General features: G+C 36.8%; 1 protein-coding gene across 3 annotated transcripts in view; it reads left to right on the forward strand.

The window, feature by feature from the left end:
- The window catches only part of TNFAIP8 (TNF alpha induced protein 8), a 75148-nt gene extending 66835 nt beyond the window's left edge, over nt 1-8313 (forward strand). For all 3 annotated transcript variants that reach the window (XM_039544398.1, XM_039544400.1, XM_039544399.1), the window contains exon 2: nt 6470-8313. In XM_039544398.1, coding sequence (XP_039400332.1) covers nt 6470-7035 — 566 coding nt within the window. In that variant the 3' untranslated portion in view covers nt 7036-8313. The remainder of the gene's footprint in view (nt 1-6469) is intronic.
- Nucleotides 8314-13331: the final 5018 nt, after the last annotated feature.

Consider the following 13331-nt stretch of genomic DNA (forward strand, 5'->3'; position numbering starts at 1 on the left):
TGGGAATTCTGCACCACTGCACCTGCACAGATTTCTTTGCTTCTCCACAGAAAAATGACTTTCTTACAGGGAAGCTGCAAGAGCAGTCATGCACCACTCCCTAGCTGCACAGGTACATTGTTTCAGGCAGTCAACAGAGAGGTAAATCACCACAGGGCTGGGGACACCTCAGCCAGTGGCTCCTACCCTGAGCTGGGATCAACTGCTAGTCCCAGCGAGGTTGGAGGTAGGAGGATGGGACTTATTAAGTGCACTCTCTATGCCATTATCTAAATAATTGATTAAGATATTGAATAGAACTGGATCCGGAACCAATCCTTGCAGGACCCCACTTGTTCTGCCCTTCCAGCATGACTGTGAACCACTGATAACTACTCTCTGGGAATGATTTTTCAACCAGTTATGCACCCAACTTAAATTACCTCCCTCTAGGTTGGATTTTCCTAGTTTGTTTATGAGAAGGTCATGTGAGACTGTATAAAAAACCTTCCTAAAGTCAAGATATACCACATCTACCGCTTCCCCCCCCCATCCACAAGGCTTGTTACTTTGTCTAAGAAAACTATCAGATTGGTTTGACATGATTTATTCTTGACAAATCCATGCTGTTATTTATCACCTTATTATCTTCTAGGTGTTTGCAAATTGATTGCTTAATTATTTGCTCCATTATCTTTCCGGGTACAGAAGTTAAGCTGACTGGTCTGCAATTCCCTGGGTTGTCCTTATTTCTCTTTTTATAGATGGGCACTATATTTGCCCTTTTCCAGTCTTCTGGAATAACTTAGCTATCATTATATTTACTTAGCTATCGTTCTATTTAGAAAGTTTTCCTTAATATGTAACCTAAATCTCCCTTGCTGCAGATTAAGCCCATTGCTCCTTGTCTTTTCAGTGGATATGGAGATTTGATCACCATTCTCTTTATAAAAGCCCTTTCCCTATTTGAAGACTGTTAGTAAGTTTCCCCCTCAGTTCTTGTCTCAACACTAAATGTGCCCAGTTTTTAACTTTTCCTCATAGGTTAGATTTTCTAAATCTTTTATTATTTCTGTTGTTGTTCTCTGGACTCTCTCCAATTTGTCCACGTGTTTCCTAAAATGTGGCACCCAGAATTGGACACAGTTCTCCAACTGAGGCCTCCCCAGTGCCAAGTAGAGTGGAACAATTTCCTCATATGTCTTACACATAATACTGTTTTTAATACACCCCAGAGTAATATTAGCCTTTTTTGCAGCTGCATTGCATTGTTGGCTCATATCAGTTTGTGATTCACTATAACACCTAGATCCTTTTAGCAGTACTACTGGCCAACCAGTTAGACTCCATTTTGTATTTGTGCATTTGATTTTTCCTTCCTACGTGTAACAATCTGCACTTGTCTTTACTGAATTTCATCTTGTTGATTTTTAGACCAATTTTCCAATTTATTAAGGTCCTTTAGAATTATAATCTTGTTCTCCAAAGTACTTGCAGTGCCTCCCAGGTTGATGTCATCCGCAAATTTTATAAGCATACGCTTCACTCCCTTATCAAAGCCATAAGTGGAAATATTGAATAGTACTTGACCCAGGACCTGCAGTACCCCACTAGATATGCCCTCCCAGTTTGCCAGTGAACCATTGATAACTACTCTGAGTACAATCTTTCTAACAGTGGTTTACCCACTTTCTAGTAATTCCACCTAGACTACATTTTGCTCGTTTCCTCAGAGATTGTCATGTTTGGACTCTGTCAGAATCTTTACTACAATCAAGATGTATTACGTGGACTGCTTCTCCCCATCCACTAGGCCAGTAATCCTGTGGGTTGTTTTAACACTTACAGAAGATCAGATTAGGTAGTCACGCTGGTGCCTTCTCACCTTAAAATATATTCTAAGTATAAATCATCTTTTCAGAGTGATTACCTTGTGGATCTGCCTCATCTCTTATAACTATCATGTAACTTCCTTGTGCCTACCATAATAATTCCCTATATGGAGACATTTGATATGTGGAAGGCATTTAATGAAGTGTGTTGCTTTATCATTTTTTTAAATGTTAGTTGCTCTTTTTTGCTCTTCATTTGATAGTCCCCTCATATCTATTGTATTCCTTTCTCTCTCCTTGCTATTACTTCTGTTCTTTAGTTTCCTTCTCCCCTGGACTGACTGTCCAAGCTATCTGGTCCTCTCCTCCCTCTGTTCCACTGGATAGTCTGTTCGGCCGTTTCAGTCCCTTTTTTCTCCACTCCTACTGTTGTTTGGCAGCTCCAGTCCCATTGCTGGCTCTGTTCCATGCGGCTGACTCCTGTTTCCTCTCTGTAGTATCAGTTCTTTGTAAAAGCAGCTAGGGTGGCTTCTTGTTTTCAGTTACTTTTGAACACTCGTAGAAGCACCTGAAAACAAGGAGCACTAGTGCCAGCCAGCTTGCTGCAGAACACTGGCATGTGTTCACAGTCTGGGAACTGCTGCAGTACATTAAGGAATGTTTTGAGCTTTTTTTTTTTTAAGCTAAATTTAATATGCTTTCACCCAAGATATAATCTGTAGTATTTATTGCACATTAGAATCTAAGCATCAAGTCTTTCGTTACAAAGATAACATCAGAAGCCTTAGAAAATGTGACACTAATTAGGAGGAAGCAATACCTTATGATGGCAGAGTTCAAAACATCAGGTTGCTTCTTTTTTATATTTTTATTTTTATGATCAGTGCACAGTAAAATATCTGGCAGAGATGGGAATACACACAGGATTGTCTACTTTTGCCTGCTGCAGATTTTATCCACTCATCTGTCAGAAGCTGCTCCTGCAGTGTTGTCAACTTCTGCAATTTTATCACAAGTTGAATATATTTAGTGGTTTTTATTTTGCTGGAGTCATGTGATAAGATGATGACCTCAGTATTTTTTTTAATTTCTAGCACTTATTATTGCTTGAAAACATAAACCTTAAAGGCTCAAAAGCCAGCAGATAATAAGTAAGAAAATAATAAATAAAAAAGTTATTGGTTTTAAGTTTCATGAATTCAAGCCACTTGTGATATTTGAACACTTGGCACTAACAGTACTGCTCCTCCCACTTGTTTTCAAGTAGATGCCCCTCAGGTGTAAGACAGTACCCCTCACTCTAGGAGTCTGTCTTACTAAGAATGTAAGATCCTAATCTTGTGCAAAGATTGTAACATGATTCAAACCTACAGCAATACTGCGGCAAATGCACTTGTCCATGCAGGAAGACAGGCAGGAAATCGGTTGCCACATTTCTCGAAATGTGTTCTTTCAGCATGCAATGTTCAGCCAGCGATTACTCTTTTTTTTGTTAATCTTTTATACTCTGCAGGGTAGAGTGGAAAACCTATTTGCTTTTGGAATCTGGCTTTTTGAAAAGTTTCATGAATGGTCTTGAGGTGCTAATGGACATATCCTGTATTCCCTCTACAAATATATTTACTACAATAAAAAAAAAATCCGTGTTATTATCTTATTGGATTCCTAATGATTGAATGTTTTGGAAGCCATCTTTTGCTAATGGATTGAAGGTCAAATACGTTTTATAGCCGAGGGCAAAAGATAATTAAACCAGTGTATTAGAATATGCATTAACTAGAGATGTGGCCCCAGCTAAAAAAGTTAAACTTCAGATTTCAAATCTTCCCCAGAAAGTTCAGAGGTTGAGATCTAGAGGTTTGCTTCCTATGCATCGTTAATGCAAACCTATAGGAAAAATACTTAATAACTTCTCTGTTAATATATTGGAGGCCTAGTTTTGGAATCAAAATTCTGATTTTAGTTTGGGCCTTATTAGTTTAAAACATATTTTCTTCAAATAAGTTCATTTTTAGTTTGAATGGATAGCTCATATATAGGATATCAGGAAATAAGAACTTAACTACAGGAGAAAGGGGTCCCTTCCAAAGAACCAAGCATGCTCTTTCTAAGTTACTTTACCTTTGTTCTTTCTATATTTTTGTTCATTGTCCCAGATGTCAGTTACCAATAACGGCTATTAATGTTACATTGCTTGCTCAGCAATGCAATTTCCTTTAAGCTTTCCTTTCAAGGAAGTGAAACTACTTCACTGTAATTTTTGCACTTTGAGTTGCCAAAGTGAAATGGAGCAATTCATGCTGAAAAGAAAGGTAGTTCAGAAGAAAATGCTTTTATGAGCTTGTCACAGAGAGAGGATGAAAAAATTTTAAATCTGTATCAGATTCTGATGCTATTTGAGGGGAATATATTAGGTTACTGTGATAAAGTATTGGTGTTAAATTTAATTAACAAGCCACAAGTCCAGTCTTCGCCTCATACACATATACCTGAAACGTGACTTTGGCATCACCATCTCAGTAAAAACTGTAATTCTACTTGTTGATGAACAGTAAGTAAAATTTTAACTTTCTCAAGGGAAATTTTGTCTTTACTTTGAAGACTGATTCCTCTCAGTGCTTAAACTCAGTTTTATTTAAGTTCTTGCTTTGTAAATAAATTGCATTTTAATTCTTCAGTTCTTTTTCTGGTATTGATAACAGAAGAGAGAAACAGAAATAAATGTTCATAATATAGTCCAACTGGGTTTTAGAATAACTTTTTTTTTTTAAGATACAGAGTTTATATTTGACAGCCGGATCAAAACTTGTGGAATGATGACAAATTAAAGAAATGAAAGTTGATTTGTGCTCTAACAGCACTAACGTAGATGTACAGAAAGTAGTACAAGTGACATAGCCCCAGCATTTTAATAACATATAGGGCAACCATTCAGAATCTGACATTCATATGCAGGCGAGAACTCTTTATTTGCTAACACCACCGTAATCATATGTTTAAGTCTGGGTCTTTTTGTTTTTTAAGAAAAAGTCAAATGTTCAATTATGACTGATGACTTTGTTTTAGAAAAGCTCTCTGTGGGGTTTTGGAGTGTCAAAACCATTATGGCTGGGTTTGTAGGGTAGGAAATAGAGGCTGATTTGAGGAGGGGTGCTTGCTAGTAGCAAGTTCTGTAAGTTATATTGAGGTATTAGTTGTGATGTAGTTTGAAGTTAAGGCAAGGGTGGCTATAGCATCTGGATAAATGCCCGTTTTAGCATTTGTATAAATCCAAAGAGGAAAATAATGAAATACATTTTTGGTTTTGCTTTTGCATTCCTGGAGAGTTGGAAAGGTACTTTGTAAGCCATCATAGTGCTCCTATCAAAGCAGAAGAAATCTGTATAAATTTGTGGAACATCAGAAATCACTGAGATCTGTGGCCTTAACAAATAAAGCCAAGGTAGGACAATATTCCTGGTTTGGTGAGAAGGAGATCAAGGAGCATTTAGGAAACATAGGGGATGTGGTTTTAATTATTTTTGTTATAGTAAAGTGGCAATCATAATTCAAAGGAAGCTCATCTTTACTTGATAAAAATAGATCTCTACTATCCTAAGCACTGGTTAATGGCTTTTCATACTTGATGATTTTTAAAATATGTTGATTGTTTTTATTTAAATAGTAACACAGATTTATTATTAAATTTTAAAAATACAAAAACTGTTGAGACAAGTATTTTTCACTTTTCTGATTGGCTAGTTATGATCCTTAGCTGCTTCTCAGACCCACATGGTTTAGAAAAGCCTGTTTGTCTTCTGAGCTTGATTACTGCTCCCAAAATAGCTAACAATGAGTTCTTTGGTACTTCAGTATCCTCATCTGTTAAGAACTAGCTGTTTAAAAAGATATACTCAAATGATCTAAGATTTTTAATTAATTAACTGTGCAGAATGTGGTTACTTTTTCATTAAGTGGGCTGGAAGCTTTCCAAATCCTAGAATGGAATTCTGTTGTGAGGTTTTTCAAAGATGCCATGAAGGAGGAAATATAGTTTTATAGTTTAACAACTGCCCCTTTGAACAAATACCCTTTATATGTGCTGGCAACTGTGTATCTGAACATATACACATGGCTAGTAGGAAGCTTTCTCTTCCAAATGCAGAGCTTTGCCCATGGGCATCTGCAGAATATGCTTTCATCTTATTAAAAAAAAAAATCTAGTCCTGTGTTTGCAAAGAAAACCTTCCATATGTGAAATGAATGTAAACAGATGAAGCGTTTCCTTTCAGACAGCCTAAAACTACTGGGGGGTGCAGCCAGAAGCCAATTCGTGTCCCAGCAAAATCTGTATTGTTGTGTTCACCCGTGTTTATTTGCTTTATCTAGGCCTTTATGTTCATCCATTTTGGTTGAGTTTCACTTAGTTTTTTGTGTTCATTCAAACCCAAAACAAACTCAGTAAATGCAAACCTACACACATCATACCAAGAGCTACAGGAAGTCTGTCAACCAAAACTGGCAGTTTTCACACATTATTGATAATTAATTCCATTACTTTTGAAGGAATATGGTATGCCAACTGTAAAATAAATGGATATGGGCAGGAAAATATTCTTTAACACGCTGTCAGTAATGTGCCTGTAATGATCTAGTGATTGTATTCTGTGTTTTTCCAGTGGCCACGGATATCTTCAATTCCAAAAACTTGGCCATTCAGGCCCAGAAGAAAATCCTTGGCAAAATGGTATCCAAATCAATAGCGACTACCTTGATAGACGACACCAGCAGTGATGTTTTAGATGAGCTCTACAGAGTGACAAGAGAATTCACTCAAAACAAGAAAGAAGCAGAAAAGATCATTAAAAATCTCATCAAAACCGTCATCAAATTGGCAATCCTCTACAGGAATAACCAGTTTAATCAGGAAGAAATAGCACTGATGGAGAAGTTTAAGAAGAAAGTTCATCAGCTGGCTAAAACCGTGGTCAGTTTCCATCAGGTGGATTATACCTTTGACAGGATTTTTTTGTCCAAATTGTTGAATGATTGTAGAGAGATACTTCATCAAATCATCCAACGCCACCTAACTGCAAAATCACATGGACGTGTCAACAACGTGTTTGATCATTTCTCTGATTGTGAATTTTTGGCTGCCTTATACAATCCCTTCGGACCTTATAAGCCCCACTTGCAGAAACTCTGTGATGGTGTCAACAAAATGTTAGATGAGGGAAACATATAAGAACTTGCTTTAAGGTTGACTGCTCGTGTATAATTTGTAGAAGGAACATTGCTGATTTATGAAGGAATAAGGGACCATACAAAAGTAGTTTTTTTGACTATAACAGATGCTTCAGAAAAATCTTTACCAAACTGAGTATTATGAGCCATCTATTGCTATTCCCAGGCCACCTGGAACAAAGACTTCGAACAATACTGCTTTAGTGTGCTTTGCCCAAGGAAACGGCTAGATAAAGGTTGTGAAATGAAGCTGCTCAAGTAGAGGAAAACTCTTGTGAAGTAGATGATAAAAAGAAATTATATGTAGTCAAACAATCCAGCCATGTAATTCTACATTTAGAGTAATATTTATAAATCATCAAAAAGCTATTTTTTCTATCAGACTAGCATGGTGATGGTACATTCTGTAATTTCTTTAACTCACATGTTAAAAAGAAAGAATATATATTTGATGCATTTATATTCACATGTGCTCTCTGTATATGTGCAGATAACAGCTTCCTTGTGCTGCCTTTATGAACAGTTCAGTTTTACAATTGTCATATCCCTGATACTTTTGTGCAGCATTTGAACTGCATTGTTAATCTGCAGTCCAGTAATGAAAATCAGTTATGTTTGAAAACCTACCCAGGGACCCTTGCAGATCAACTCTGATGCCTGTTAAGTTTGATTATTTCAGGAACAGTAAACTACAATAATTCAGCGTGGCTTGGAAAATGCATACTACAGGCTGAATAGTGTGTGGTAGAGGAAAGCACCTGTGATACAGAATTCTGTTTCAAAATTTTAAAACTCCATGTGCAATTAAAAGATAAAATGCAGTGAGTGAGCTAAGAACACTCATTAATTAACATGGGAGTCCTGCTATTATATCCATCCTCTTCTGAAAATGTAAGGGTCGATGTATTTCTGCACATTAAGATAACGTATATGTGAATTTAAATAACATAAGCATCTGAAGGCTAAATAAATTCCACAGCAGTTTGCTTTGTATATAGTGAGCTTATGTTGTTGGGTTACATATAGTAACAACTATTTAACAAATAAAGAACAGGCATTTACAATACCACAGATTAAATCAGAAAATGTTATCTAGTTTTTTTCACTGGTACAAAAAATGTGACTCTCCAAACACTGTAATGTGCTAAAACATTTCAAACACCTGAGGAATTTTTGTGCGGAAGCTTATAAAGAACTTTGCAATGTATTTACTTGCCAAGTTTTTTTGCTGTTTTGATATGTCTATTTTATGAGTAAACCAAAGAATGTTTGCACTCCACACTTTGCATTTTTTTTTTCTGTTTTCCTATTAAATTAGAAAAAGTAAACTAAGGAAGCGGAATGCAATCTCTGGTATGTGCCTCACCATTACGATTTAATTATTTCCTTTCTAAAATGGAAGGATAGTTCAGTCTTCATGCCCATTCACTCACAGTATGCCAAGAAGGGTGCCCAATGTGACTTTGTGACAGGGACGCATAGGTAAGAATACCAAATTATTTTATACAGGCCACCAACATCCAGCAGATGAAGGGTTAAGGTCAGTACCAGCTTGGGGCAATTAGAAACTGATACATTAATAATTCAGTTTCTAAGAGCTGGAGAACTACTTTGTCATCAGATAGTGTCTCAGAGAGCCAAAAAATAACCATCTTCATATTGCATTTTGTCCATAATCAGTGACTTATTGGTGATGGAATGTCATGAGGAAACCCTGATTATTTTGTGACTTTGCAGCTCCATCTTTTTAATTTCTCCACATCAGACTGCTCGGGTGGGAAGGGAAGGATATTTCTTCTCTTTCCCTCCACTTTCTCTCTAACTGATGAGAGAGGGAAGGTTCCTGAGGGCTAGAAATATGGTTCAATATCACAGATGGACTCCATATTGCACTACTAATCCACTGAGTCATCCACTCTTCCTGTATAAAACAGCATCAGTGAGTGAATTTGAACTCTTTTTGAAAGGAAGATGTGATATAGCACTGTTTAGAACCAAGCCTATAGTCTGTACATTTGCTGCATAAGCTTCCACATCTGCGCTTCAGTCAAGACCTGAAACATTTTGGCTAGTCAAATTCTAGGTTTCCCCTGACCATGAATTGGCAATTGTGCTTAAAAATGTAGTATTACACTGTGGACAAATGTCCACGATCTAGGCAACTATAATATACTCAAAATTTATTAACCAAATTTCCAGAGGTGAAGTCCAGTAACCCATTGAATCATCTAACCATATATTTGCATCTTAAAATAGGTTAAACTGATTATAAAACTAACCACTAGAAACTTGCCAGATATCAGAAATCCTCTCTAGTCTGTAACTTTGACACACTCTTCTAGAGCGTAGTATGAATAGCTGTCATCCAGCATTCTTGTTTGACTACAAAGAAGTCAATTTTATGACAGTGATGGAAGACACTTCGATTATAGATTTTCAAAGATGTAGTTTTATCGGTAAAGTGAAATGGTAGTTAAAGTGAGCTATATAATTCTACAGTGTCATTTTTCACTGTATAAAATCTAATTCAGTGCCTTTTAATCATCATAAGTTTGAAATTAAATTGGCTTTTAATTCCTCTGCCATGTCAAGAGAATGGCTTTTGCCTGTGATTTTTTTTATTCATAGCCATTAAACATAATAAAAATATCAATATATAATATATTAAATATTTAAGTGTTATCTCAAATTAGCGTTCTGTACCTATCTCAGTTTGAAAATTAAAGTAAGTTGAAGCTGTATAGTCGTCCTAAATTACTGATAAAATATAATGTTCATTATTCACTGAGGATGCACTGAACCTAACACATTATGCACTGAACCTGACACATTATGATTTTAATAGGAGAAACAGAGAACAAATTGCTGGTACAGTAAAATTCAGCTTCTCAGTTAACAAAATTGGTGGATTTTACTGTGGAATTAAAAAAAAAAAAAACCTTCAGTATTTTATGAGAAAGCAAGGTAGGTGAGAGAGTATCTTTTATTGGACCAACTTCTGTTAGTAGAAAGGACAAGCTTTCAGGCTACACAGAGCTCCTTCTCAGGTCTGGAGAAGGTAACCAGAGTGCCCAGCTAAATACAAGGTGGAACAGATTAAGCATAAGGGGTTCAGACGGGCTGTAGGAGACCACTTGAAATTAAGTGGGCAACCAAGTGTTAGGCAGTAGGGTGTGATACAAATTTTGTAATGAGACATAAAACCTGTGTCTCTGTTAAATCCATGGTATTTTATGTTTGTTTTGTACACTTGAGTGCTCAATCATCTGGATGCATAATGTATTTACTATTGTTTAGTTGATTGACCATAACACTTGGTGTCATCAAAACTCGTGTAACCTGTGATGTGCTATATTGGCTTTTGGAGAAGTTGACAAGTGATAAATGAGGCCTTGTATATAATGTAATGAAATATTTATCAAACATTATTCATCTTAGTTGCACAAAGAAGGTACAGACAGGTGGTGCAGTTTCTGCTTGTATTGTATCAGCTTGTATCCTACTCGTCAATATTTATTTGATGATCTTAGCTATCCCCATCAAGTGTGTGGGTGTATATGTGTAGATATATAGTCACAGAGAAAACAAAATCAAATAATCAGCAAGCATTTTTACCCCTATCACTGCCTTCTTTAACCAACTTAAACTCCCTTCAGATTGTCCTACACTTAAAAGGTATAAAGATGGATGACAACCCTGTTGTTTCCTGTGGCTGCTATCACCTCTATCAGCAGACAACCAAATCAGGTCTTCTGCAGGGAGTATTCCTCCTCTCTTCTAAAACTAAGATGACAGGGAAATATGGGAATGAGCAGATCGCCATTTGCCTCCCTTACCTGACTCCAATAAAAATCCTTCGGAGTTTAATCACCAACCTGAGGGAAAAGATAAAATTTTTTGGCTCCAGTCAGCCCTCAGTTGTCGTCCAGCATTTTGCTGAAACCAGCTTACATAACAATGCTGTCTAAAGATGTACTGGAATTCCACATGGAATTACTAGGGTGATTTCTATATGACAGTAGCTAAACTGCCTAAAGGGTATAGGAACCAATTATATCAGAGCCACATTGACAAACCTGTGTAAGAGAGAAAATAGCCATTTTGAGTTATGGAGAGAGTAACAGAATTAGGAGGAACACATTATTATCTTCACTCACTGTAAAAGAAACAACCTCAAATATCTGTTTCCTGTTTGTGTCTATGTAATTAGAAATCAGATGGGATGACCTACATCTTGATATAGCTCCTAATAGTTTTATATATAATCTATATCCACATATCAGTATATTTGGCATTTACCATGAACTTAATCTGTATATCTGCGACCCTTTTACAAAGAACATGTAATACTTGTATAAATTTTCATAGGAACATTTTGACAGGTCAGCCAACTTTCACAGTTAAGAGGAAAACATTTTTGTGTTGGATAAAATGGCCTTAACTATGAAAAAGGATTACACTGTTTTAACCACAAAGTTTCCATGTGATCTCATTTGCATGCTTTACAAGTAGACACAACTCCTTTTTGGTCCCTTGTGGGAGGGGAGAAATAAATTTCTATAATAAATTATATATACTATAGCCATTACCTGGAGAGTTCGTTGTGGCTACAGAACAGTTGATATGTACAATTGCTTGAGGAAAAATTGTCTGCGTTGCATTGCTTCCTTTAAGAATCTCCTCTTTTCCCTAATGTACTAAGCTATAATAAATTATATTCTAATACATCTAATGTATGTACACAACAGAAGAAATTCTATTGCAGCCTCAACATAAATATCCAGAGTAACCAAAACATCATACAAATCACTCTTATGTGGTTTATTTTCCTCCAAAGTAGAATATAGGAATAGTATCTCCTTACAAATCATATAATAGTAGGAGCTAAATCCATTACTATATCAATATGTTCATACCACAAGGCAAAATTTCCTAATATCTAATGACCACAAAGTGCCAAGATGATCTCTCCACTCTTAGTACTTCAAGTTTTAATAATTAGAGCTTCTGCTTTCTATTTTTAAAACCAATATTTATTGGTAGAACATTCAGAATCAAGGTCAGCTGTATATGATGCTACTATACTGATTACCGGTATTTTTCATATTATGCATTCAGATTTACCTCACTTGCAAGTATGAAATTGATAAGTCATGTGGAACAAAATGATGATAGATATCTGAAGCAAAATTATTAGTTAATACAGGTTTCCAAATAAACATCTATTCACTAAGAGGAAAACCTTAAGGAACTCATTCAGAGGTGGCTCTCTGTGCACAAAGAAGAAGAAAGTGGTTAAGTTCAGATCATTTTGTCTTTTAATGGGGTACTTGAGAATGGAAGGAGCAGATGTCATGGAGGTTGGAGGGAAAAGGCATGGGTGGCTGTGAGGTTAAGGTGGGACTCTGAAATTAAGAGGGGGAAGAGAGATTAGAATGAGTGTAGATGGCATGAATGGAAACAAGTATGGGCTAGAACTTGGAAAAGAGAAGGGGAGTCCAAAGGGAGGAGGGCATGAAACAATGAGGACAGGATACAGAGTGTGGAGATGGGGGTTACAAAGGAGGGAATACAGAAATGAAGGGAAGGAGTGAACTGCGGAGAGCTTAAAACTAGCTAGGGCTGGCCCAGTCTACCATATCATCTCTTGGGTATTTTCCTTCATTCAGCAGACTTTGCTTAGGTGTGAAGAAGTTTCTTGGTGTGCATAATCTTAGAGGCTTTGAATTAACTGAACTTCTGAGGAGAGGAATTATATCAGTCTGTCACCACTCAGAAGATCTGATCTCTTCTGGTAGCTCTTCAGAACATCCACCTCAGTGGTTCTTATACTTTGATGGTAGTAGCTTTTGTGGAACATTTTGAATTGGCAATCTAAAGCCTTATTTGTCATGTGATTACTCTGGCCAGGCACAAGGCTGGACAACTCCCAGTGGATGTGGGGTGCTGTTGTGTTCAGATAGCATTTTTCCAAAATAGATCAAGCACATAGGGTCTTTTCCAGAGTACTCAGGGAACATGATGTATGTGTATGCTCAACAATCTTTTATCTCCCTTTCTAACCAGCTGCACCAGGCCTTCTGTTCCAGCCTGGGGATGGCAGTGTACTGCTCATGTTTCAGTTTGGAATGGTGTTGAAAAATGGGTTGGGGGGTCTTCTGGAGAATTTGGTCTACCTTCATTTGGAGATGCTATTTCACTGGTTGTGCTAGACTTGGATCCTAAGTAGAAGGAATCCATTGGCTGTTGCTGATTCAACTGCTAATCTCAGCTGTATGAACTCTTCTACACTGCCTT

This window comes from Mauremys reevesii, linkage group 6, assembly GCF_016161935.1.
Source record: "Mauremys reevesii isolate NIE-2019 linkage group 6, ASM1616193v1, whole genome shotgun sequence".
NCBI classification, from domain to species: Eukaryota; Metazoa; Chordata; order Testudines; family Geoemydidae; genus Mauremys; species Mauremys reevesii.